At 38.9% G+C, this 27,951-nt stretch overlaps 2 protein-coding genes across 5 annotated transcripts in view; one reads left to right on the plus strand and one right to left on the minus strand.

Moving 5' to 3' along the window:
• Window positions 1-184: 184 nt before the first annotated feature.
• LOC117985032 (Fanconi anemia group J protein-like) overlaps window positions 185-27,951 on the minus strand; it is a 68,727-nt gene continuing 40,960 nt past the window's right edge. For 2 of the 4 annotated variants that reach the window (XM_034971717.2, XM_069500889.1), the window contains exons 4-20: window positions 17,520-17,612; window positions 14,227-14,398; window positions 12,118-12,367; window positions 11,330-11,572; window positions 11,126-11,245; window positions 10,380-10,474; window positions 9,331-9,458; window positions 8,553-8,666; window positions 7,864-7,979; window positions 7,638-7,670; window positions 7,132-7,323; window positions 6,496-6,680; window positions 6,323-6,416; window positions 5,827-5,940; window positions 4,629-4,753; window positions 3,608-3,734; window positions 185-2,725 (exon numbers count right to left, since the gene is read on the minus strand). In XM_034971717.2, coding sequence (XP_034827608.1) covers window positions 2,630-2,725; window positions 3,608-3,734; window positions 4,629-4,753; window positions 5,827-5,940; window positions 6,323-6,416; window positions 6,496-6,680; window positions 7,132-7,323; window positions 7,638-7,670; window positions 7,864-7,979; window positions 8,553-8,666; window positions 9,331-9,458; window positions 10,380-10,474; window positions 11,126-11,245; window positions 11,330-11,572; window positions 12,118-12,367; window positions 14,227-14,398; window positions 17,520-17,612 — 2,297 coding nt within the window. In that variant the 3' untranslated portion in view covers window positions 185-2,629. The remainder of the gene's footprint in view (window positions 2,726-3,607; window positions 3,735-4,628; window positions 4,754-5,826; window positions 5,941-6,322; window positions 6,417-6,495; window positions 6,681-7,131; window positions 7,324-7,637; window positions 7,671-7,863; window positions 7,980-8,552; window positions 8,667-9,330; window positions 9,459-10,379; window positions 10,475-11,125; window positions 11,246-11,329; window positions 11,573-12,117; window positions 12,368-14,226; window positions 14,399-17,519; window positions 17,613-27,951) is intronic. The other 2 variants (XM_069500888.1, XM_069500887.1) reach the window with 2 other exon arrangements.
• On the plus strand, window positions 18,425-21,630 carry LOC117985063 (fatty acid-binding protein, muscle-like). Its single transcript, XM_034971754.2, has 4 exons — window positions 18,425-18,562; window positions 19,394-19,563; window positions 20,546-20,656; window positions 21,339-21,630. The coding sequence occupies exons 1-4, from the start codon at window positions 18,490-18,492 to the stop codon at window positions 21,396-21,398; spliced, it is 414 nt and encodes a 137-aa protein (XP_034827645.1). The 5' UTR covers window positions 18,425-18,489; the 3' UTR covers window positions 21,399-21,630.

The following is a 27,951-nucleotide window of genomic DNA, read 5'->3' on the forward strand; positions in this document are numbered from 1 at the left end:
TCTAGGTCAACGGGACATACTGTATAGGTTTTCTTGACAGAGACGATGGACAGACTGACAGACAACAAAGCGATGCTATAATTGTTCCTTTTTAGGTACAGAACCCTAAAAATGAATGCAAAGTACCAGACTATTGTTTAAGTTATTTATTGTAATTTAGGTAATAAGGTTATAAATAAAAGAGTTGTAGAAAACAAAGATTTTATTCTTTAGTTTCTCTTTGACATTCTGTACACTCAGGTCCGCGTTTGGCATTGGCCGGCCAACGTGTAACAGTGATCACGCACTCATCCGATCCGAATCAGTAAAAATACGGATATAAAAAATATCTACGAAATATGTCATAAGCTACCTACCATACAAAAAAAAAACAAAAAAAAGTGCGTGGCGGGCCACGTGCAGTGTAGGGTTCCGTAGTAGATTATATATACTACTGCTGTGAATTTTTTCACGTTCCTATACACAGTGAAATTTTAGTGGTTGTCTTCCCGCGGCAAAACGATTTGCCCTCAGTAGTACTATCGAAATTTTTAGTTAAACTTAAAAAATAAAAATGTTTTTGTTTTGAAATAATTAAAAAAATATCAACAACTCGAAAGTGTGAGAAACAATAGTAACTTCCTAGACGTAACGTGAATAGTAGGTAGGTATATCCACTCGAACCGCGCTGCCAATAAAGTGAAAAAGTATAGAGCAAAATAAACTCTCGCGCGTAGTGATACGGCATAAACTAGCCTGCACGCACGCGGTATCACTATTGGTTCGAAGTCTCATTCGATTTTTGTTTTTCCCGATTGTAAATTTGACATTTTTGACTGTAATATTTTTTATATTTATAAATCGATTGTAATACCACGACAAAATCATTTCGCTTCGGGAAAACAACCAAAATTTCAGCGTGTATACTACCATTTGTCTGATAGAGGGACACACACACACGCACACTTGAAAACTAATAAGAAGTAGCACTTTAAAACATCATATTTTACAAACGGATCTAGAAATCGAAAAATGTTCCACAGTATTTGTAAAAGACCTATTCAACGATACCCCACACTATGGGATAGACAAGAAAAAAATCATCCCCACTTTACATGTAGCTACCCTAAAAAAAAATGTTTATCACAATTTTATTTCACCACTTTGTCGGCGTGATTAATATTTATACCCGTGCCCAATTACAGATTTCTAGCACTAATAGTCTGAGATTAACCGAGGACGGACGGACGGACATGGCGAAACTATATGGGTTCCTTGTTTACAACGGAACCCTAAAAAGTAACGTATTTTCACGGACTCGGATCGGATGAGTCTGTAACCGCCTCAAGGGTGACCAATCAACATTGAGCTATGCTGCGCTGCGCTGTGCTCATGTAAACTAACTTTCTGGTGCTATGTTTTTCACAAACAACATTGAGGTGCACGGTGTGCTGTGCGACTGCGACATGCATGCGCACAAGTGCAAGCGTGCATTAATCCCGTTTTCGGCTATGAAGACATGTACACATTAGCCGAGTGTGTTGGGCAAATGTGTAATTCATCATCAAACATAATGGTCAACATATATTTTTTGTATAAAAAACCTTACTGTACTAAAATCACAAGTGTAGAAACACTTTTTTCTTGATTTCGTTTATTTTTACTTTTTTTAGAGACTCGAGATCGTGAATATTTCAACTTAGAATTTTGTTACAATTTAAAATATTACAAAAACTGTATAACCTATAGATACCCTGATTGCTCATCATCAATGATGAATTCTAATTTCATAATTTTTACAAAAATATAATATCGGAACAAAGCCTCTTAACATCACAGTTACAATAGTAAAAATAACGTGTCGCTTAGGGTCGAAATGCACAGGGCGATTAAATGACGGACGGGCAAAAAGTCATCTCGATTTAGGTATAATACTACACTTAAGGTACGTCAAAATTTCTGTACCTATATTCCGCTACACGTCGAGATGGCAATCGGGGTATGAGGCGGGGGGACGCCCCGCACACCCGCACGTCACCCGCGCTTGCCCGCACCGAGTTAGCGTGGGGCTGTGTGGGTGTGCGGGGCGTTCCGTCCCCGATTGCTATCTCGACCTGTCGCGTACTATATGTGCATACGCACTCATTAAATTTGTCGTACGGCGGCGTATCGCCACGTTATTGACCCCCCCCTAGGTGTGGGTCAATGCGATACCTAGGCGTCTAGGAGTCCTCGCGATTGACCCGCCGGTATTTAAGAGCCCTTGTGTTTTGACCTTAAATGAAAACTGGTACTGTACACACCATAAAATTTGAAAAAGATGGTGCTATGCAATTGATTTGCATCAACTCAAAATATGTCTCCCTTTTAATCAACTAGTTAAATACTAACAGTGCACTTTCAACTTTTATGTTATATATATATATATATATACTGTTATACAGTTTTTAAATGCTTCCACTAAGATATTTAAAAAAAAAAAACTTGATTTAAAAAACAAATATAAGGTATAGGATTTATTTATCCTATTATTTTTGCGGTCAAGTTGAAATAGGCACCAAATGACAATAGATTTTAATCATGATAAACAAAACAAAAAATATTTTAAAAATAAAACTTATTCTATTATTGGGTTTGTCGTAAAACTAAATCATTTATTTTCCCTCCGCGTCATTTCCTCCATAAATGCTTTCAAGCTATTTGAGCCGTTGACTAGACTGTTGAAGGTGTGGTGATTACATCCCAACTGGAAAAAACATATTTTCTTATAACACTATTGTGGCTAATTCCGTTGTTACACAATCTCTAAACTAAAATGACACGTCTAAATCTATTGCTATCCCTTTTATAATGTTGCTTGCGGAAAAGGATAGCACTAGATTCAGACCTGTTAATTTAGTTTAGTTTATAGATTGTGTACAAGAGAATCGACCCCATTGTTAAGCTTATTTCACTCTACGGGATATAAATTATGTTATAGTCTGGTCAAAATAGACATTCAAGGTTAGAATAATTCGCATAGGGCTAAAAATTGGTACGAATGTTGGGAACACCAATAAAAAAAATTAATTGTGAAAAATTCCCATTGATTTATGTTGAGCTATGACACAGTTTGACTAAATTATTTTATACTTAAGAGCAGAGTTTATGTAATACAGGTTGTAACCAGAACGCTAGCAATAAATTAGCGTTATCGTTATATGACCTAAACACAATCCAATAACATAACTATTTGTCTCATTTTGTAGTTTTAGTGATTTAGTATTTATTCAAACCCGCGATGTATAGCGTGCAAAACTCGGGTCAATGCCCCGCCTACGACGCGGCATTGACTTCGAGTGGCCTACTTACGCAACGGTAGTTGGCAAATTTGTTCGTTGTATTATTTGCTTATTATAAACTTTTACGAAATTCTAGGATTATTTTTTTCACGTTTTTTTTGTGGTATATCAGTAATCATCAGTAGTATCACCTGGTATCGTTTTTGCCAGCGTTCTGGTTACAACCAGTATAATATGCTACTTTTTCATGGTAGCGGTAAAATTTGTTGTTTACCTCAGCTTGCCTGGATGTTACGAATATTATCTAATACGTTGTAGAATTCGTAAAAAAAAACGTAACAACTCACATATTCCTTGACCCAGGCGGACAGGTGTTGCGTGAAGTAGAACTCGCGGAAGCGCGCATCCAGCAGCAACACCGCGCCCCAGTCGCCGCTGTGCCGCACGCAGCGACCGACGGCCTGGTTCAGCGCTCTGAAAACATGTTTTTAGGCTTGAAAACTTAGCAAGAATTCGTGAGCAATCTTGCGAATTTTTCGCGCGACAAATTTGTGATTAATTTATTAATTAAATTTTAGAAATTAGCTCCGATACGCTGCGATGTAAATCATGTTATAGTATCCGTTGACTCAAAAATAAAACGCGAAACATTGGAATCACCTTTATCACGTCCGGCTATATGTCACAGCCATTTTATTATAACAAAGGACTAGCCATATTTACCTACTCTGTGTCAACTGTCATGTCAAAAGTACGGCTGACCCTCAGAATAAATAACTGTAGGAGTAGCCCTATTGTGACTTACTGTTAGAAGAGATAGGTAAATACATTTAAGCACTTATTAGAACGTGACAAAATGATTATGTTTTGTCCTAATCACCGTGGCGACTTTATTCGCTACAATAGCCGAAGCGAACGTAAAATAGATGGAATAACATTTCGCAAGTAAATACCTCTGCTTGAGCGAGAGGGAATGAGGGGCCATGCTAGTTGCATATCTGTAGGTACCGGTAGGTAGGACCAAAATCTTACTTTTAACATGAGCAAATATGGCGAGTGGTTTCTCAAAACGTATGCCTTATATATTGTTGTTGTTTAAAGCCTGACCAGAAAAATAAAATACCTCGCCATATTACGGAAAACCCGTGGAACTAATTTATACAAGACCATATACTAGTGGCGCCCCCAGAGCAATTTTTTTATATTTCTGGTCAAGTTATAGAACTTAATGTCTTTGTTTTGGAATCACCTCGGTATCTGTCGTTTAATTTTTAACATAATCTTTAGTATATTTTGTGGGGCATAGAATATATCTATTTCTCTATTTGATATCACACAAATCCACACCGAACAAAACGATTTACTCACCTGTATGCCTGCACTAAGTACCAATCTGTGCCAGACAGCAGCTTTCTCTCTTTGACATACTTGTCGTTGTACTTCATCTTCTCGCTCACCGCTATGTCGTATTTGTTAGGGTACGGCACTCCGATCTACGAACAATCTCAACTATTATATCCTGAACGAAGATTTCACAATTTAGAATATAATATATTTGTATTGAGTAAACTTTTACAAGTGCTTTTGAATCGTCAAATAAACCATTGCTCGACAACGTCCGCGAACCACAAATCTAGAATCGTAGCACACATCTCAGCTTCACGCTTTTCTCCTAATTTTGTCGGTTTTGTTCTGTGTCGAAGACGCTGACACACTCGCGTGAAGTGTAAAAGCGATCATACCATACTCTCAATAATTAATATACAGTAAGCGATGTCCACGACCACCGCGAGCCAGCCTAAGCGCAGTGCCAGGGCCCTTTGATTCGTGACCAAACCGGCGGGGTGATTACGTAAAACGTTGCAGTAGCGACAGCAACGCGAAAGCAGTAGCAATCCGACAGTTCATTTGTTGTCTCTCTTCTTCTTCTTATTTTGCTTTGTGGCTATTGCTGTCTCTCTAGCCGGACGTTTGACAGCAATGATCGCGAGATTTAACCTGTCGCAAGCCTGTCGCGAGATACATAATCACCCAACGTCTGTCAGTTTCCTGCGAGACCAGATACTGCGTACAGGGAGTACACAAGTAACATTATGGGCGTCCGAGACGGTCAAGCGCGTAGATTTTTGTTTGAGTCAAGAATTTTGACGGCTCAAGAAGTTTGCTTTTTTTTAAAATTAATTATAAGCAAACGCTTGACCACAATCACACCTGATGGAAAGTGATGATGTGGCCTAAGATGGGACGCGTTTACCTAGAGGATGCCTATTCAGTCTTGTTTTAAAGATACCCGGTTGTAATTGGTAGGAAATACATAATTAGAGTACATAATTGGAGTATTCCAAACCTCAGCCATGCGTATGAGGAATGATGACGCAAAACGTTTTGTTTGTGTGCTTCATGCTTGAGCCTTTAAGTGCGTGCTTGAAGCGACGTTGGGACCGTGTGCCGAGAAAAGTGCCGTTTGCTTGATCAAGCTGCTTGACGGGCGCATTAAGCAGCTTGATCAAGCAAAACTAATCTGCGTGTTTGACCTTTGACCGTCTCGGAAGGTCATTACACTCACAGTGATGACAGCCCTGGCCTGCCGGTCCTTGAAGTCCATCCCCTCGGCCACCTTCCCGCGGTACACGGCGAACAGCAGCGCGCCCGTGTCCGAGCCCACGCAGTCGTAATACTCCTGCCAGACATAAAATAGACGAGTCTTGAAACTTGAAAAATGTCTATCAGAAGAGAGTCTGATCTGCACCTGAAGGCACTCTGATACATTTTGGAATTCGTCCATGTGGATTTAGGTTTTCAAAAACTATGTGGGAACTTTTATTTCCCGTATTGCTTGCTTTTATTTTATCTTCTAAAAGTAAATGTAAAGTTTCTGGTCAGTTCTTCGCATTAGAAGTGGCTTTCCGAACTGGTGGTAGACCTTGACATGTCATAATAATATTAAGAGCCATGCGTTGTTCGACATGAAATAAATATTTTTAAATTTGAATAAAATATCTTGATAGCTATAAAAAGGACAGAAGTGAGAAGATTGCGTCGTATCTTAGTTCTGCATTTACCTCCATATTGTTGTCATGGTCTTTAGCGTCACTGCTCTCCATGAAGATATTCTTTAGTTCTGTCATTCTTCTCCACAAACCGGTTTGTCGCCATCTAAAACCATTTCCAAAAATTAAAAAATGACTCCATAATCTTTAGAGCTTCTTTTGATGCCCTGTATGTATTGACTCACCGCCTCACAAGCCCGTTCATGCGTTGGTACGAAGGGAAGAAGCAGAGCACGCCGTGTGGCGTGACGCGACACACTTCATACACCGCCTCGCCCAGCGCGTCTTGCACGGCCGTCTGTTTGGTGCCTTGGCTGGTGCACTCTAGTGGAGTACCGTCAGGACAACTTGAGAGTGAACCTATCCAAACCTGGATGTAACGGAAAGTTTTAGAAAGCTTCCGACTTACATATCATGTAACTATCTATCTCTATCAACCTTTAAAAATCCGGACAATTCGACAGCAAACCTGTACGTGACAAGTTCGCCGTATGTTTATAATTGACAAACTTTCTGAGGCATTGCAGAACACTATTGGATAATATATTCTTAGTGAAAAGCTCGAATATTTATAAATCGTTTTTGCTGTCACTACCCATATTATAAACGCGAAAGTGTTTGTTTATTGGTTTGTCCTTCAATCACGTCGCAACGGATCGACGTGATTTTTGCATGGGTACAGGAGAGTGACATAGGATACTTTTTTGTACTGGGAAATCATAGAGTTCTCACGAGATATTAAAAACCTAAATCCAGGCGGATAAGTCGCGGGCATCAGTTTAAATCATACAAAACATCACATGGCAGGTAGTTAGACTTACCCTATCGCTGGGAATAATGTGTTTCGGGCTGATTCTCAACGGGAATTCGGTAGCGAGTTCGGACTGCATGCTTATCTGCGGAGTGAGTGTGCCAGAAGCGAGGATGATGCACCTCGCGGGATGCAGGCCTTCGAACACCACCGCCGGGTTCATGCAAATGAGCCGGAGAGTCAACGGCTCGTACTCAGCTTGCTGAAATTGTGCCATTAGTCTATTATACCTTCAAATTAGCTAAAAATTGCCTGCAAATATAAATTCATGTGGCTTGGTATACCGCATATCAGAGGTTTACGCGTATATCAGATGATAACGTACGTGGAAAGATCTGCATTATTATCCTAAGAAAACTAACATCCTGTGATTGATGGAAAGGAGCCACGATAAAGAGAGAGTAATAAGTTCTTATAAATTCATGACGGTAAAGGTATGCATTACAAAACTGAGGTTTTTGTTGAGAACATCTAAATAAATCAATACCTATACATTTCGATAGTGATAAAACTTACTTTAGGATGTGTTTTAAGTTTATCCTGGCCTTCCTTAGCAGCATTACAGAGAGTAAAAAAATAAATAATTAAATAGTAGTAAATTACAAAGAGCTAAAACAAATTTAAAGTAATATTTGAAGAAATATTTGAATAGTGGAAGTCACATCACAGTTTACGAGAGCAATCGCAAAGTTTGGAGCGAATAATCATCCAGGCGCGGTTGGATTCAGTATGGATTTACTACCTTATTAAACTGTGAAGCCCTCCACGCATTGGCGTCGTTTACTTCGGAGCGGAGTTTGCGCACCAGCACCGGCTTGAAGTCGTCCATGTGCTTGCCCGAATCGCGGAACAGAAAACCTGCGATTCGACACATTTACGTGATTCTGATGCTATTTAAGGGTAAGGGTCTCCTCTTTCTTGAGTCTAAGCGGGCGGCCCAGGCGGGAGCGGGTGTGTCCTGCGGGGCGAGACGCGAGCGCAATCCATACTTTCCACGCCGCTTGGCACCCGTTCTTGATTAGGTCACGTCCGTGCGTCTTCCTTCCAACTTCTTGTAAATATTAAGTTTGTTCTACACGTTGCTGGCCGCCCCACAGGACGCACCCACTCCCACCTGGGCCGCCGACTTAGGGTGCATTTTGACTGAGACGTGTGTTTTTAACCAATCACATTATTGATAAATATAAATATAGTTCAGTAAACCAATCAGGATCAACTCCGCTCCACTTCATATTATGTTGTAAGTTATATTTAACACGGATCTAAGGGCCATTTTATATGGACTACATTTAATTTAATTTATTCGTTTAGCGAAACTGGTGTTCGGAGTTCGGACACCATTTTTTTTCGAACTCATTATTTAGTCAAACTGGAATTTGAACACCTATTTAATCATTTCGAATTCGATACCGAATTATGCATTAAACTCACCAAGCACAGTGTCGAGGGATTCTAAGAGACTGCAAGTGGATTGCGTGACTCCAATCAAAGTGCGGCTGTCTTCACGGAACTTCCTACAGAAAAGCTCCACGTTTTGATGGAATGCTGTAATTAGTGTAATATACAGTGAAGTAAGAAGTATAAGTACTGTATGTATAGTTAGTTGCATTGCGACTCCCCGTCTTACAGTTCTTATCTTAAGTATGGGTTGCCTGGAAGGGATCACTGGTATAAGGTCGCCCTTTGTTTTTTTTAAAGCATATTATCCTGTATTATTTAGGGTAGTAAACAAGGAATCCTTATATATATATAAGCCATATATCGCCATGTCCGTCCGTCCGTCCTCGGTTAATCTCAGAGACTATTAGTGGTAGAAATCTGTAATTTGGCACGGGTATAAATAATTATCAAGCCGACAAAGTGGTGAAATAAAATTGTGATAAATATTTTTTTTTTCTCGTCTGCCCCATAGTGTGGGGTATCGTTGAATAGGTATTTTAAAAATACTGTGGGTGTGGGAACATCATTATTCGATTTCTAGATCCGTATGTAAAATATGATGTTTTACAAACTGCAAATTATTAGAGTCAAGTGCAGCCCCCCCCCCCCCCCCCCCTAATCAATTTTAAAGAAAACCTATCATGGCTAAGTAGGGTTCACAGGTTAAGGAGTATGACTACGGAATCCTACACTGCGGTTGGCCGGTTTTTATTCTCTGTCATAGTATTAAGCAATAAGGATGTTTCAAATTAAATTAAAGCATAATTACCGTTGTATTGGTTCTGCCCGATGTTGTGGTTGTTTAGCGTCTGTACAAAGTTCTCCACTTGCCAGCTGAACGTCGCTTCCATGCCATTCACCGACTGAGTGTTTATTAACGGAGTTTGGTTTACGAACCTACAATAGAATACACTGTGATATAATAAGCTGTGATAGCCTAGTGGTTAGGACGTCCGCCTTCTAATCGGAGGTCGGGGGTTCGATTCCGGGCACGCACCTCTAACTTTTCGGAGTTATGTGCGTTTTAATTAATTAAATATCATTTGCTTTAACGGTGAAGGAAAACATCGTGAGGAAACCTGCATGCCTGAGAGTTCTCCATAATGTTCTCAAAGGTGTGTGAAGTCTACCAATCCGCACATGGCCAGCGTGGTAGACTATGGCCAAAAACCCTTTTCACTCTGAGAGAAGACCCGCGCTCTGTAGTGAGCCGGTGATGGGTTGATCATGATGATGATGAATAGAATACAATCTTACTGGGTAGTTGATTCATTGATTTTCCGGGATAAATAGTAGGCTATGTCCTTCCCATGGATGCAAGCTATCTGTGAACCAAACTTCGTAAACAATAAAATTCTGCATTTCAAATTTCAGCCCGATATGTCCAATAGTTTGAGCTGCACAGCTCAAACTATTGGACATATCGGGCTAATAGATCAGTTATTTTTATACATTTAAGATTTGTTGTATAGAAGCAGGCGTTACTTTGCGTAAGTCCATGATATACAATGAACCAAAAGCTTAATTTGCTATAATCCGCCGAAACGCGGAAATTGTTTCCGCGGATTATAGCAAATTAGGCTTTTGGTTCATTGTACATTTAAGATTGTTAATTTTTTTAAAAGAGCAACCGCCGAGTTTTTTGTGGTTCTCCTGTATTGAGAACCTATTGGAAACGTATCACTTGACGATTCAAAAGAACTTGTAAAAGTTCATTTATCTAAATAAAAATCTTCCTGTCTAGTAGGTATTTCATAAGTTAAATATGTGTAACTAAGTTGAAAACGCAGTATAAAATAGAAAAGGAAACAAACGCACCATTGGTCCCAGTTTCCCAAAGCGAGCTGCAGCTCTCCGACGTGTGGCATGATACCTTGATTGGCGTACCGGAACGAAGCTACTGTTTCGAGTTCCTTAAAAAAATATCATCTTTACAAATATTTGGTGTGTACTAGCGTAGAAAAAGGTTATTATAACGTTGCAAGCATTAATTACCTAGCGATAGCCTAGTGGTTATAACTTTGCAAGCATTACCTAGCGATAGCCTAGTGGTTATAACTTTGCAAGCATTACCTAGCGATAGCCTAGTGGTTATAACTTTGCAAGCATTACCTAGCGATAGCCTAGTGGTTATAACTTTGCAAGCATTACCTAGCGATAGCCTAGTGGTTATAACTTTGCAAGCATTACCTAGCGATAGCCCAGTGGTTATAACTTTGCAAGCATTACCTAGCGATAGCCTAGTGGTTATAACTTTGCAAGCAATACCTAGCGATAGCCTAGTGGTTATAACTTTGCAAGCATTGCCTAGCGATAGCTTAGTGGTTATAACTTTGCAAGCATTACCTAGCGATAGCCTAGTGGTTATAACTTTGCAAGCAATACCTAGCGATAGCCTAGTGGTTATAACTTTGCAAGCATTACCTAGCGATAGCCTAGTGGTTATAACTTTGCAAGCAATACCTAGCGATAGCCTAGTTGTTATAACTTTGCAAGCAATACCTAGCGATAGCCTAGTGGTTATAACTTTGCAGTGAACCGGCAATTGATGGTAGCAGCATTACCTTCAAAGCGTTTTTCACTTGGTCCCTAGTCAAGTTGCAAGTGGCGGCATCCCGGCAGATGTCCTCGATGTTGTGGCCCTCGTCGATTATCACGATGTTGTCTGTCAGATCTATTTGCATCTACAAAGTTAACTTTTTCTTTTATAGGTATATTTAGATTATACACTGATTCAAAAATTTAATATCTCGGGAAGTACGTCTTACACTTTTCCTAATACCGGGTTCAATCAAGTAGTTGTAGGGGCAGAACACAATGTCGGCATTCTTAGCCATCTCTCTAGCGGCGTAGTATGGACAAGCGGTCATAATTTCGCCCTGCGTCACTAGTTCCTTGAGATCAAAGGAGGGCGGCAGGACCTTCCGGTTTAAAGCTTTGCGGTTGTCGTAGTACTTGCAGTTGGTCTCCTGTAGGGTGTTGATTTTCTGTTTTTCTTTAGACGACAGCGGCTGTAAAATGAGAACTTAGTTTAAAATCGTAATAATATGTAAGAAATCATCATGATCAACCCATAGCCGGCTGACTACAGAGCTCCTCTCCTCCTCTCAGTATGAGAAGGATTTGGCCATAGTCCAGCGCGCTGGCCAAGTGCGGATTGGCAGACTTTACACACCTTGAGATCATTATGGAGAACTCTCAGGCATGCAGGTTTCTTCACGATGTTTTCCTTCACCGTTAAAGAGAGTGATATTTAATTTCTTAAAACGCACATAACTCTGAAAAGTTATAGAAGTGCGTGCCCGGGATCGTAACCACTAGACTATCAAGGTATGTAAGAACACACCACACGTAACCACAAACTCACGGTTTGCGGATTTTCCCTTTACTTGTTCAATAAGACATTGCTTCATTCTAGGTCAACGGGAAGTACCTACCGGTTTGGTTTCCTGATTTTGATTCCCTTGACGGGTCAGACAGATAGACAACGAAGTGATCCTATAAGAGTTCTTTTTTTTCTCTGGAGAGAGGAACCCTAAAAACAAGTACAACCCACCTTAATACACGAAGAACACATATCATTCTTAGACGGCCACTGGCTCCTATCATACTCCCGTATGCAACTATGATCCCTCGACGACAGAATCGACATCCGCGCGTCACCGCAGTACACCGTCCTGCCCAACTCCTTCACGACCTGCTGGATCTGCTTGTGCGTGCGCGCTCCGTAGTAGATGATGGGAAGGCTGCAACCAACAAACATGGACGTCCTGAAGCGGAGGTTCTCGACCAGCGTGTAAAGCTCTCTGGAAACAACCCGATACCCATCACCGATGTCGCATGCCGATCTCACAAACACTATTATAACATGCTACTCAAAACACTACTTTCAAATAATAAACGTTTTTTCTGTCTTTCTTTTTTTTAATTTATATTCTAATGTTGGCGATACCCGTGACTGCGTTCGCGTGGATTAAGGTTTTTAAAATCGCGTGGATTTTCCGGGATAAAAAGTAGCCTATGTCACTCACTTTCCATGACTTAACTATGCAAAAATTGCGTCGTCGTGCACAACGTTGCGACGTGATTGAAGGGTTAATCAACAAACACACTTTCGCATTTTAGAATATGGGTAGTGATCACTCTAAATATTCTAATAATATTAGGTATCTACTCCCATAAAATTCAAAATATATATTTCCAATATAAACCAATTCCTGTAGGTATTATAGTAGTTACAGTTAGTACTACTTATTTAAAGCACTCGCTGCATGTAGATTTATCTATATTTCGGTCTCATAATACTTATGTATGATGATATGATGATGATATGATATATTATGCCAGATAGTTTCAACAACGTATAAAAAGGTATAAAAATAAAAATAAAATATATTGGACAGCTAACAAACTCATATAAAAATACCACTAAGCTACAAAAGCTATAATAACCTTTACCGCGTAAATCCATGCATTTCTTGTGCTATATAAATTCTTGCTGCTTGGTCCTCTTTATTTCGTAAAGACATTTTCGAAAACACTGCTGCCAATTATCTATATATTATATCAGCAACACTGAATAAATTACTAGTTATTTTTAGCTTATTTTAAAGAATTGGTTTGAATTCAAAGTAATGATCAAGATTATCAATTTATTTGTTGAAGTTAGTTTAATGAATTGGACATTATTTGACTCATCCGACGTCACGTGATTTGTGGCGGGGCAGCCATTTTGAATCGATTTGTATAAATGCGGGTGTTTGACCGTTTTGAAAGCAGTCTCGCTCTGACTCGAGACTCGACGACTATTAAATACTTTTTGTTCTTAGGTCGTTATTTCAATCAAGTGGTTGAAATGGCATTTGTTCCCCGATCAAGTTAATATTTCAGTTAACGTTAGTTTAAAGACTAAAACTCTCGATAAGCCTCTACGCGTTGTGATCCATATCCACGCGCAAGTTTAATATGAGAGGACATTTTAACTAAACTCATCTAAAAATACCCAATGAATAATAATTCGCCTGCTTTTCTGACTGACTCTTTTAGTAATATGCATATCTAATCTATATTATAACTAACGACTAAATATAACGAAAAAAATAGCTTAAGAACTGGAGCCTGAAACACACAATGCGCGTAGACGCGTGTACGATTTGTAATACATAATTATAAATAAAGATTTTGAAATCAATTCAATTCAAATTTATTTATTGCGAATATATGGGTAAACAGTGACGTTACAAAACAAAAAGGTACAGCCAAATTCTGCCTATTAGCATGCAATAAGTATTTTACGATAATATACCTGTTTTCTATTGTCACCACGCGAAAGTCTAAAACATGCATTCTACATAACATCTAGGTACACACTTTTTTTTTTAAATAAAAATAGCGTGCAAACGAGCAGGCAAACCTGATGTTAAGTGATTATCGCCGCCTAATAACATTTGCAGCACCAGAGGAACCGCCGCCGTTTACACCAAAAGCAAGTTGTGACGGTCGCAGTACCAATATAAAACTGTACAATAATTTTACTATTGTAAAAAAAAATATCGTCTCGACTACGTAGTTAGATACGAGCACGTACGGGTGCAGACCTTGGCGAGGCTTTAAGAACATAAGCATTAGTTTATGATTAGTTAAACTTTTTTATGGGAACGCTTACCTTATTTTTGTTGGAGTTTCTTTTTCAGGTACAGGTATGACTTTTTCTGGTGTAGATGGCAGTTCAGGGCTGCAGCAGTTGCAGGTGGTGGTGGTGCAGGTGGCAGGTGGAGACAAATCGGAATTGAAGCGCATTTTCTTCTGCAATTTCACCAAGCTATCGTCTGGTATACCTAGAGGATGTAAAATGTGTTTAATAATGATTTATCGATAAATATTAATTACTAGATGATGCCCGCGACTTCGTTCGCGTGGATTGTAGGTTTTTAAAAATCCCGTGGGAACTCTTTAATTTTCCGGAATCAAAAGTAGCCTATGTCCTTCCCCGGGATGCAAGCTATCTCTATACCAATTTTCATCAAAATCGGCTAAACGGATGGGGCGTGAAAAGCTAGCAGACAGACAGACAGACAGACACACTTTCGCATTTATAACATTAAGTATGGATTAATAGTATTAAATTATATATCATAGGCATACATTTTGGGAACTCACTCGCCATATCTGCTCTAGTGTCAACTGCCATGTTAAAAGTACGATTTTAGTCCTTAAATTAAGGGTGAACAGTGAAAAGTAGCCTACGCCACTCTCCAAGATTTTATCTATATCCATGAAAAAATCCCGCCGATCTGTTGCTCTGATGCGGCGTGATTGAAGGACGAACCAACAAACCAATAAACCAACACACTTCTGCATTTGCTAAATATAATATTAGATCGATTTATATATTTTTACATCTTAAAGTGTATATGTGCCATCTTCACCGACGAAAGAATCGCGGCGATAGTCTCGCCGTGTTACAAAATTCGATACAAAGTCTATGGGCCTATCTCCACAGGGCGATATACTATAATCACACCGATAGTTTGTTTTGAATTTTGTGACACGGCGAGACTATCGCCACGATTCTCTCGTCCGAGGAGATGGTGCCTTAACCCCTTACCCATGCAATCGTATATATTGACATCTGTCAATACGACATGATAACGGCACAGTTCACGACAATTATGGAACTTCTAGCAAAAGGTAGCCCTAATGTAGTCCTATTTTTCTACATATGATTTTACGTTCAAACAGCCTAACATTGTCATATCGTCGATTCAGCATCAAAGCAAAAGTTCCCTCACTCTGGTTCACTCTGATAACGGGGTCTACGTACTTATAACGTTAAAGAGCCTGTTAACATTAAGAGTTAGTTATGCTTGACATATAAAAATAACAAGATACATACAAAAGACTTATTTAAAGTAAGTACATAAGATATATGAAATGTATACAAATATTGGCATTTGTTAAAGATATACTCCTACTTCAGTGTTCACGGTGTGCGCGTCTGAATGACGTAGCTCGAGGTTGCGTTCAAGTAGGGCTGCCAATTGTCGTGACAGGATACGTAGAGGATAGTTTTCGTTTGAATACAAAACATTATTATCCTACCCTAAAAATCACTAGTGGGTAACAATAGACACTTATCTTTGAGTCTAAAGAAAGAAACTTATATATTCAACTTTAGATGACCTAAAGTTGAATACGTAAGTTTCTGGTCTTGAAATAAAAGTAACACTATCTTATCGTATCTCTAGATAGTTCTAAGTGAAAAAAATTAAAAGTAGGTCTTTTAAATTGCTTTCAATCTACCATAGGTAATTCAAAAAAGGGCTAGAGTACAATCTTTATTAGAGGTAAGATTTACGCCTAAATTACTAAGTTGCTCTATTGTTCTGCAACATTACAATCCTCTTTTTATTCTGACGTTACTGTGTTTCGACACTCGCATTCTATCAAGGGTGATCTATAATATAAAAATGAATCACTAAATGTATTGCTCATCGCAAATCTCGAGAACAGCTGAACCGATTTCGCTAATTCTTTTTTTATAATATTCCTTGAAGTACGAGGATGGGTCTTACGGAGCCAAAAATTTAAAAAATTTGAATCGACTGCTAGGCGGAACGAAGTTCGCCAGGGCAGCTAGTGTGATATAAAATTTCATACTAAAGCTACTGGTAGATATTTTTTACGTTATGAACATGTATATAGTGGATTTTTGATTTTCTACTTCTTTTCAATTTTTTTATGAATTCGACATTGTGTTCAATGTTTCTTTTTAATTTCATACAGTAATTAAAAAGAAACATTGAACATTCACTAGCTCATAAAGTAAGAACGTTGATTAAAATCTGGCTCCATTGAGAAACCTGTTTTGAGACTAAAAGACTGAAAATGCATAATATCAGATTCAAGTGTTCGACGAACGCATACAAAAAAATCATGCACGGGGCAGCCCTAGACAAGGGGGTCGATTTCAATACTTTCATTTAGGGTGAACGCGGCGCCGTAATCTGCGTAATGGCGTCATTGTCAACGCTCGTCGCCATTTTGAATCAGTGCAGTCATTGCAAGATTTTACTTACATATCTATTTATATCATTTTATACGAGCCCAAGTATTCATTCAGAATGTACACCGTGCATCTTGATCATCAAACTGTGAAGGGATTTTTTTACACTTGGGTAGATTTCTCTCTGAGTCCTCTGATTGAAACGTCAAACATACCTACATAACGCGCGACGGAAAAGAGCCCAATGCGGCTGCTAGAAATTGAACTACAATGGACTTTATGAGCGCCTAGGAGTCGTATTGCTGCTGTCGCGCTCTGGAGTGTGCCATGTTTCATACAGTTTCTTATATTCAAAATTGTACAAGCATAATATGCTTTCTGCTGGTCATACTTCTTCTTCTTGATATAATTGGCGGCTGTACAGGGTTCTTCCAGGCCCTGTGTCACGTTTTCTGCTGGGCATACAGTTGTCAGTACCCCTCATCCTTTGATCTGTTCAAGTCTTCAGAGTTAGACTATGGGCCTCATAAGAAAGCTCAGAGTCACTCAGCGGGCGATGGAGAGAGCTATGCTTGCAGTTTCTCTACGTGATCATACCAGAAATTAGAAGATTCGTAGACCGTAAAGTAACCCACATAGCGCAACGGGTTGCGATTCTATAGTGGCAATGAGTAAGGCACATAAACACATTCGAAAAACCGACAGACGTTGGGGTACCGAGGTGCTGGAGTGGCTACCTCGCACCACCACGCACCATAACGTCAAACGTGTCGCAGGAAACAAGCGGTGCAAGATCGCGGCGTGTGGAAGTCCCTACAAGAGACCATGTGCAGGGCAGCAGTGGATATCTGCCGATTGACGATGATGAAATGACTATGGTAGCACATAGTAGTGCGATGTCAAGCCTACGTGCAATCGAGAAGAATAAGTATGTAAAAATCTTGTTAACTTACTGTCGAAGGAATCATTGTGAGGCTCTTGTCTCTTGTTTACGGCATTGGTACTTGTATTCTGTTTTTGTGGTGAATCGTATATGCTCCTTTCACCTGAAAATAATAATATTTCATTAATCAAGTTATTGCAAGTAAGTGGTTGCCAGGTGAATCAATTTACGATACGATATTTCCTAAACTGTTTATATTTGGTCTAAAATGTTTTGACGAATCGACGCATTTTTCGAGAGTGATGGCTATCAAAATATTGTCTAGCTGACCCTATTTTTATCTGCCTACTGATTCGCTAACTCAGTGTATAACACTAAATGATCGCCACCGAGCTCATTTGACATTTATTTTTAATCCATTGAAGTTTTTCTACGAAAAAGTATTTTAATATCATTCGATGAGGCAGCAATGTACAACCAAACAAATGCGCTCAGTGGATATCATTCAGTGTTAGACACTGAGTTAGGAGTTAGCGAATCATCCCGCAGATCAGCTACTATGGGCGCAGTAGAATAGACGCTACCTTAAAACCTTTTAGGGTTGTGTTTTGTACAAGAATAGGCTTGCGCTTCTCGACAATCATGCCTGATGGGAAGGTCTCAGTTGGAGCGCGCTTGCCTAGCAACAGCAGCCGGAAGGACGTTTATTCTCCAAAGCATAACTTCTTACGAGCCCGAGTGCAGTTTAGTTTTCGAGCCTATAAAAACTGCCGTAAGTATATTTTTCAGCTCAGCGCGTTTTCATTTTAAACTGCACCTAATTTATAGAATCATGCACCACTAAGTTAAGCGGTAATAAGTATATCGATAAAAATCCGAGCGGAAACGCATATGCACGCGCATAAATATAAATTATAAGATTATAGATACATCCTTATGGATTAGAACCGGTTATCACGAGATAGCGTCGTTATCTCGCATTCACGTAACAGATAGTATTTAGTCGTGATGTGCGGTGGAGTGTGATCGGTCGATGTGCCATGGAAGAGTTTATAGGGAAACAGTATGTTATGGTATCGCAAGAGTATTTTGAGGAATATCTACTGTTTATGGGTATGGATGTGTTGAATTCTAATGAATATATTATTTTGGTATGCTTATCATCATTTATGTAAATTTTCGAAGATAAAGTTGAGTGTTTTGAAGTTGGCTAAATACTTTACTTACCAAATCTAAAAAAGGTAAACATAAAAGGAAAAGGTGACTGACTGACTGACTGACTGATCTATCAACGCACAGCTCAAACTACTGGACGGATCAGGCTGAAATTTAGCATGCACATAGCTATTATATGACGTAGGCATCCGCTAAGAAAGGGTTTTTGAAAATTAAACCCCTAAGGGGGTGAAATAGGACTTTCAAATTTATGTAGTCCACGCGGTCGAAGTCGCGAGCATTAGCGAGTTATATACCTATTATATTAATAACTAGCTGCCCATGGCGAACTTTGTTCCACCTAACAGTTGATTCAAATTTTTTAATTTTTTCTCTCCGTGAGAACCATCCTCGTACTTACTTCAAGAAATATTATAAAAAAAGAATTAGCGAAATCGGTCCAGCTGTTCTCGAGATTTGCGATGACCAACACATTTAGTGATTCATTTTTATATCATAGAAGATTAAGATAATAATAAAACCTTTATTTATTCTTTATTAATTAAGATAAATAATACGATAGTAATAAAACCTTTATTTCATTTTTAAATTTTAGGTAGGTAGGTAATTTAGGTTTTTTTAAAGAAACATTTAAGTTAAAGACAAAATTAAGGCAAACCCATTCAAATAAGAATGGATAGGACGGACGTTTAAAAATGTTTTAAAATATCTGTACCCATATTTTAACTTCATTTGATCATGTAAGTATATCAAATTCATTGACTCCAGGAATGGGCTACATTTCTCGAAAAGCAGCAGTTAACTTGAGACCAATCCACTGTTTGACGCGCAACGAGGACGGCACATACACATTCGCCTTGAAATCCAAGTTAGCCAACTCCGCATGTACATTTATGCCTGGTGAGAAGTTCGAGGAGACGAAAGCAGACGGTGTCAAGGTATATTACTAACAGTCCGACTTTTTTTTTTAAAGAATGTTAGCCATGTTAAATGACTAATATTCTTCTTTCCTCTTCAACTAAACGTAAAGCTTGTGCTAGGAGTAGGTACGACAGTAGTGCAACGGGCGGGGTTTGAACCGTCGACCTTTCGGTTTTCAGTCCACTCCCGTACCCTTTGAGCTATTGAGGCACTTTGTCCGACTGTGATAGCCTAGTGGTAAGGAAAGCTGTGATAGCCTAGTGGTTAGGACGTCCGCCTTCTAATCGGAGGTCGGTGGTTCGATCCCGGGCACGCACCTCTAACTTTTCGGAGTTATGTGCGTTTTAAGTACCTACCTAATTAAATATCACTTGCTTTAACGGTGAAGGAAAACATCGCGAGAAAACCTGCATGCCTGAGAGTTATCCATAATGTTCTCAAAGGTGTGTGAAGTCTACGAGTCCGCACATGGCCAGCGTGGTAGACTATGGCCAAAGCTCTTCTCACTCTGAGAGGAGACCCGTGTACTACTACAGTCACTTGCTTTAACAGTGAAAAAAAACATGTTGAGGAAACCTGTATGCCTGAGAGTTCCATAATATTCTCAAAGGCTCAAGTGTGAAGACTGCCAGTCCGCACTAGACCAGGGTTGCCATTTGGCAAAAAAGACCTTACAACTTTTAACAAATAACAACGTTGCAAAGTAACTTATCAACAGACTAGCTTATGCTCGCAACTTCGTCCGCGTGGACTACACAAATTTCAAACCCCTATTTCATCCCCTTAGGGGTTGAATTTTCAAAAATCCTTTCTTAGCGGATGGCTACGTCATAATAGCTATATGCATGAAAAAAATTCAGCCCGATCCGTGCTAATCCGTGAGTTTGAGCTGTGCGTTGATAGATCAGTCAGTCAGTCACCTTTTCCTTTTATATATTTATGAATGTATAATTTAATTTATTTATATGGATTAAAATTAAATAAATGTAATTTTCCAAGGTTGAGGCGCTAATAACTTTGGAAGGGAACATAATGACGCACACACAGATTGAAAATAACGGAAGGACATCAAAACACATACGAGAATTTCATCCGGACAAACTTGTTGTGGTTAGTATATTGTGATGTTGAGATTATATCTATAATTGTAGACGATGCCCGCAACTTTATCCACGTGGATATATTTTTAAAAAATCCCGTGGGAACCATGGATTTTTACGGGATAAAAAGTAGCGTATGTGTTAATCCAAGGTATAATCTATCTCCATTCCAAATTTCAGCCAAATCCGCCCAGTAGTTTTTGCATGAAAGAGCAACAAACATATACACACACAGATACAAACTTTCGTCTTTATAATATTAGTGAAATCGAGTAATGACTGCGTAGATACGTCTTGGGGATAATGTGGCTTATTCTGTTGTACATAATCTCTGAACTAGACTATATTGACAAGTTCAAATCTGGTGTTATCGTTTTCCGCAGGGAGCATCAAAAAGGGACAGCAAATACATATAATTACAGATATCCGCGTGTGTCTGCCAGTGACACCAGTGACATAAACCGTACCTACTTAATAGGTAGAGAGTAGAAATTTATAACCGCTATAATAACAAAAAATAAAAAACCAAAAAGCTAATTTCAAAATGGCCGCCATGCAAATTAAATAAATAATTAAAATGTAGGTAGGTACATACATAGTTGTACGACGGTACGGAACTCCTCGTGTGCGAGTCCGACTCGCACTTGACTGGCATTTAATTATTTTAATATTATATTTGTAATTTTTTGCAGACTACAACGGCTGTAGGTTTTGATAAAACTGTAACAAGAATTTTCCAATTGGTTCAATAGAATTGGCGATAGAAGATCGACTCTGAAGGTGAAGATTTAATTTGTTGGAAATTATTGCAGTCAAGATACCTATTGTGCTGACATGAATCGAATGCTGCATGGAATATATATTTAAATCTTTCGGATTAATGTGATTAGTAATTTTTTTATTGCTAAAGTGTGAAATTGGCAAAAAATAAATAAAACAGATCCAGACGAAAAAATTATAATGGTCCAGAGACCAGTAGGCCTACCTTGGTGTATTATGATTTATCTAATTTACCTAGATGTCAACGAAATCTTTTTAGGGTTCCAAACCCGAACGACGCCAACGGGACCATAATTACCAATCCACCGCTGTCCGTCTGTCTGTCTGTCTGTCTGTTAGCGGGCTGTATCTCAAGAACCGTAATAGGTAGAGAGTTAAAATTAAATTTAAGTATTTCTAATGCCTAAATGCCCGCCTTGCAAATTAAAAAGTGCATATAATATTAGGTACGTATAAGTATTATTCTATTCTATTTCCTGAAAAAATCATGTTTTGCTCTTTGCAGGAGCTTAATAGATTTTAAACTTGTGTAAAGGCAAGTCAAAAAATGATAGCCGAATTTTGATATAAAAGATTAAACTCATTCCCACAATCGACTTTCAGACTTTCTTGAAGCGGAGCGCAGGTATTAAGTATTGAGATGGTAGTTGGTAAATGGTACTCGTAGAAGCCTACTTTCAAGAACTGCAAGGACTTCCTTGTCTTTCCTACCAAAGGCCTTGTACAAAATACGTACAGTGCTATCTCTAGTCAGAACCGTACACTGTATACCTACTGAACGAATCTTAAATTCCGTTTGGCACGTAATGGATGACAAAATGGCAATTACTCATATAACTGAACCTCCAGCGAAGTGCGTCGTACTTGAACGCTCGAATAATCAAATTCTCGACATAATCCCCTATCGACTTTCACTTAACATGGCAGGGTAGCCTATCAACCGAGAGTTGCCATGTTTCTAGAGTAAGAGATGTTCTGCAAAATGACCTCAACCTGGCTGGTGTCGTACAGCAACACAGTGGAGTGGCGCCGAGGCGAAGCATCATTTTTTTAAAACAACTTAAGGACCTGCTCAGACTACTGTCAGGACAAAAGTCCTTCGTCTTTTCGCCGTAATAGTCCACTGTGTGCGTTGCGATGCAGATCTAAAGTGATAAATTTTTATTCTCCGCGCACAATAATAATAATCATTCGTCTGGCAGGTCCCAAGAGTCTGCACAAACAAGAGAGAATACCTTAGGTAATGTCCTGGGTTATGCGATAGTTCTTAGGTGATAAATTTTTGTCCTCCGCGGACAATGTCTGTCGTCTATACAGACCCTGAGAGATAGATATTCAACGGGCTTATTAGATACCTTACTTATTAGTACTTATATTACCTATATAGTATATAGATACTTATTAGTTTAGTTCCAAGCTACGTCTTTATATTTATTATTTATTGCTTCTCTATTTATTTACAAAATGTATCTTCACCTAAACTCCATATATTTTCTGTTTTTATTTCCTTTTCTAGGTTACCTGAAAGAGGTCGATTCTTAGCGATAAGGCCGCCTATTGTGCATTTGTTTCTGCAGTTATGTTCTTTGGTGTTGTGTAAAATAAAGCACAGTTTCTTTTCAACATTTGGTACATATATGTTTTTTCACGCCTACTACGGCTTAGTGCGAGGCTTGCTCCTCCTGGCTCATTTAACTCAATGAACATAACCCAGAACATTCTCTCCGGGCCACTTTCCAAAACACGATTCCCTATTCCATTAGACCCTCCAAGTTATCTCGCGCTATTTACATCGCCTGACCGTACCGTCTTATGTAATGTACCCTTATGTATCGGGTATATAAGTGAGCAATCGTGGGCCGTGTGTCGTTGTTTATAAGGGTGGTTTTGTCGGGGTGGGGTAGGGTTGTCAACGACGAATGTTATTTTATCAGGTCATTGTTTTTCTTTGCTAAAACCCTTGCCGTTAGATTGCACACTCGGTAAACTTTCAGAACGATCTGGGAACCTACCGCATTATTAGGTATCTCATAAAAACTCCGACCATAAAGAGTCACGACCATTGGCAATAAGGAGTAGGTATGACGGTGAAAGAGAGAACCTGTGTCGTGGAGACCTTCATGGTTCGATTGTCTAAGGCTAAAAACTTTTCGGTGGACTTTGTCTAAAACTTTTTACGTCGTCCCCACTAAGTATAATGTTATAGTCAGGTCTTCATTTAAATTAGATAGGGCACTAAAATAACTTATAATAATTAGGATTTTAACTTTGAGAGGCAGAGGTCATAGATTAGATGACAGAATATGGCAATTGTCGTAATGGCATGGGTAATTTTTACCTAACCAGGGTCTTAGGTTACCATTTAGAGTTTGGTGCATGCTACATTTTATTTTTACCAATGAGGATTAGTACCTAAATGATGGTTTTGGGAATAAAACGTGATGATGATGTAAAATTTTCAAATGGGTAACGAAAGATTTTAAAATGGCAATAGTAGATTTCTTCGGTCGTCTCTTCACTCGGCTTCACCTACGCTGCTACGGATGTAACCGGCTTGCTTTGCTTGCACCCTGCAGCTTCAAACTTTACAAAAACACTCTTAAGGTTTAGCAGACAAGACTGCTTGGGTCGGGATGATTGGATTTCGTGTTGGGTTATATTCGGTAATGGGTTCGTTGATAGTTCGACCATAACCAATATCCAAGTACCCCGATTCCCAGTACCTATACATTATTATTATAGGCGGTATAGAAATAGATACGTTAGCTCAGTTCTTTGCTTTGGCCCAACACGCTGGCCCAAAGTGTTCAAGGCGCTTTGGCAAATACACGTGGATGAAAATATCAAGGGAAAGTCGCAAGCCCTGGCTGTGGGCGAGTGGTCGGTGGGCTGGTGTGAGTCGGGGGGGTGTCGCGGTGTCGTTGCCATGGCGACGCGGCGCCCGGACGCCGGATCCCGACGCCCGCAGTGTCGGCCGCCGCGCCCGCGCCCCGCACAAGTGACACAAGCTGCGAAAAAGCACAACCGCCCTGGGAATACGGCGACCATGAGTTTTTAAGCTTAAAGGACTGTACGGATTCTACTGAAGTAGAACGGAATTCCTTAGACGCGTTAGAAGCAATTGATAAAAGTTAAATTATAGAATGCAGGAGGAGGAGAAGGATACATACAGTAGGTAAATAATAATCAACTAATAGTAACATGATATAAAAAAGAAAGTCCTGACTCACTCACTGACTGACTCGTGCCAACGCCCAGCCCAGAAAGTTGAATTTTGCACAAAGCTTCTCTTTATAGTGTAGACTAGTTCAAAATCAAAATTCCCAGAGGATAACTAGGTAAGTAGGTACCTACCCATATTATAAATGCGAAAGTGTGTTTGTTTGTTGGTTTATTGGTTTGTAGATTTGTCCTTCAATCACGCCGCAACAGAGCAACTGATCGGCGTAATTTTTTGCATGGTTATAGTTAAAGACCTGGAGAGTGACATCGGCTACTATTTATCCCGGAAAATCAAAGAGTTCCAACGGGATTTTCGAAAAACTAAATCAACGAGTACGAAGTCGCGGGCATCAGCTAATAGGGAATATATATTTTCGCTTTATGAGTGAAGCGAGAACTGACCGATCAAAGCCGGGGCCGGTCAGGTAGTGGTAACAAGAATATTATTTAGAAGTAGAACAGCGAACTACGCTTATTGAGCCGTTTTCATACAAAATATGCAGGCAAAAAATTTGTAGTTACTTACTCAAACTTTTTTCAAACAGATTTGATCAGTTTCATGATTCATCCATTCATTCATTTCTCAGGTAGATGAGAATCAAGACTAGGAGGGACATGCCACATGAAAAGCAAAAAGAACACTCGATTTTCTAAAATAAATATGGCAGTACAGAAACATGTTAATCTGGATATGCCGTGGTCCCGGGACCGTGGTCACCCTACTATCCACCCTTCAGGTCGGGTCGATGTGGCCGAGGGAGGGTAGGCTAGCACCTTTTGTTTAGGACCCCACCCCCTGTTCATTTACTCGCGTACTGCTCTCAATATTGTTTGCGAAAGGTTTAGGTGCCTAAATGTAGAGGGGAAATGTCACGGTTTCACTTTTAAAGAATCCCTTGTAATGAAATATTGTATGCGATACGCAGCATTTTGTTTCAGTGCCTCGTCTAGCCCTTCATTGTACGAGGGCTGGCAAAAGTACGAGCAATTAAAAAAGTAATCTAGACTTGAGATTTTATACGTTGTACGCTTGTTGACATCCTCTCGATGCGCAGTAATTCTGTAGTAGATGGATTTCAGCTGAGGATTTTTTTGTTCAAATATTTTTACAAAGATTTTATAAAGGTGAACTGTCATTGCAAAAGTTGGAGGTAAATCCAGAGAGCAAATTTTCAGAAGAGTTTATACCACTAATGTTTTTAAAAAGCTTGATGAAACTTTTTTCTTCTTAAGCCTAATCTATGTAATGTATGCAATACCTACGCAGCACTTTGTTTTAGGGCCTCGTCTAGCCCTTCACTGTACGAGGGCTGGCAAAAGTACATGCAATTAAAAAGTATAATCTAGACTTGAGATTTTGCGTTGTAGCTTGTTGACATCCTCTCGACTCACAGTAATTTTATAGTAGATGGATTTCAGCTGAGGATTTTTGCGTTAAACAATTTTGACAAAGGTTATAAAAAGGTGAATTGTTATTGCAAATATTGGAGGTAAAACTGTAGAATTAAATTATATATTTCTAATGTTGATACAGAGTTTAAAGAAGCTTGAAGCGAAAGATACTGGTGTAGGTATAGAATAAAAGACCAGCTTTATCAAGCTTTTTTCTTCTTAAGCAGCTAGTTAGTCAGGTAATGTATGCGATACTGATGTAGCACTTTGTTTCTGTGCTTCGTCTAGCCCTCACTGTACGAGGGCTAGCAAAAGTACGAGCAATTAAAAAAGTAATCTAGACTTGAGATTTTGCGTTTTACGCTTGTTGACATCCTCTCGAGCGCAGTAAATCTGTAAGTAGTAGGTAGATAGACTTCAACTGAGAATTTTTGTTAAAATGATTTTTATAATGTTTTAAAGTAGGTACACATGTAAAATCTCAAAATTCTACACCCAGTTTGAGCTCTACGTTGATGTGAAAGTTATAGTCTGTTTCGCCTTTTATGACTAAGTACATATACTTAGGAAAATCGTCTGTTAATGGACTGAATAGCACTGTTCTTTCATATATTGTGACTAGCTGATGACCCGCGACTTCATCCGCGTGGAATTAGGTTTTCAAAAATCCCGTGGGAACTCCTTGATTTTCCAGAATAAAAAGTAGCCTTTGTCAGTCTCCAGGTCTTAGTCTATACCCATGCAAGATATCACGTCAATCCTTTCTAATTTCACTTTCCTCATACAATACATAGATAGGTAGTTATATGCCTATATTTAGTTATTTATCTATATTTAAATTGGCAAAATTAATCTAAAGAATGAATCGTTATGCCAGAGTTTCCAACGACGCCAATTTGAAGTAGGAAGGGAACTTCGAAACACGAGTCTCTTGCGAAATATGAACTTCATTTCTAACAATAACGCTAACAATGTTTTCGTTTGCGTAATATACAGGATGTTTTGAGTTTAGATCTTAATAGATATACGCCAACTAATTGCATTAGAGACACAAAAATGTTCGTATTTGTGTTACCTCTAAGTATCTATTGTTAAACTAAGTATTTTTAAATTCCCCATTTCAATTTATTCGTAGTATGTTATGTATGTTCAATTTATTCGTAGTATTTAGTCGGGTATGTTTTATCAAACATTTAAAATAAAATTCAGATTAAAATATTTACCTACTGCAAAATTGTAAAAAATAATTTATTTATTAAGCTTTACCTTACCTATAGTCAAAATCTTTTAAAGTTGTTTGTAATAATATTAATTAATCGAATTGTCTATTCCTAACATCCACGGATGATATTGGTGCCTGTAATTTTACGACCGAATACCTACTTAGTTTTAGATACTGGAAACATACCTACCAATCAGTTTCATGATAGGTCAGTTAGTCAGTTTCTTCTTTTATATAGGTATAAGCACTAGATGATGCCCGCGACTTTATCCACGTGGATTTAAGTTTATAAAAATCCCGGGGGAACTCTTTGATTTTCCGGGATAAAAAGCCTATGTCCTTCTCCGGGATGTAAGCTATCTCTGTATCAAATTTCATTAAAATCGGTTGAACGGATGGGCCGTGAAAAAGTAGTAGACAGACAGACAGACACACTTTCTTATTTTTTTATTTTTTATTTTTTTTTATTTAGACAAAAAAAAGCGAATAATTCACACCACACTTCCAGACCAAAGCACTAGACAAAAAGCCGCGACTGGTGTTGGCAGTTTGCAGCCCAAATAGACCGTAGTCTGTGCTAGGGCTGACAAAGTTCATCGACCTCATTCATACTATATTATATTATATTATATACTATACTATATTTATACTATACTATATATATATTCATACATTACTAAAACTATATT

This window comes from Maniola hyperantus, chromosome 9 (assembly GCF_902806685.2).
Source record: "Maniola hyperantus chromosome 9, iAphHyp1.2, whole genome shotgun sequence".
Taxonomy (NCBI): domain Eukaryota; kingdom Metazoa; phylum Arthropoda; class Insecta; order Lepidoptera; family Nymphalidae; genus Maniola; species Maniola hyperantus.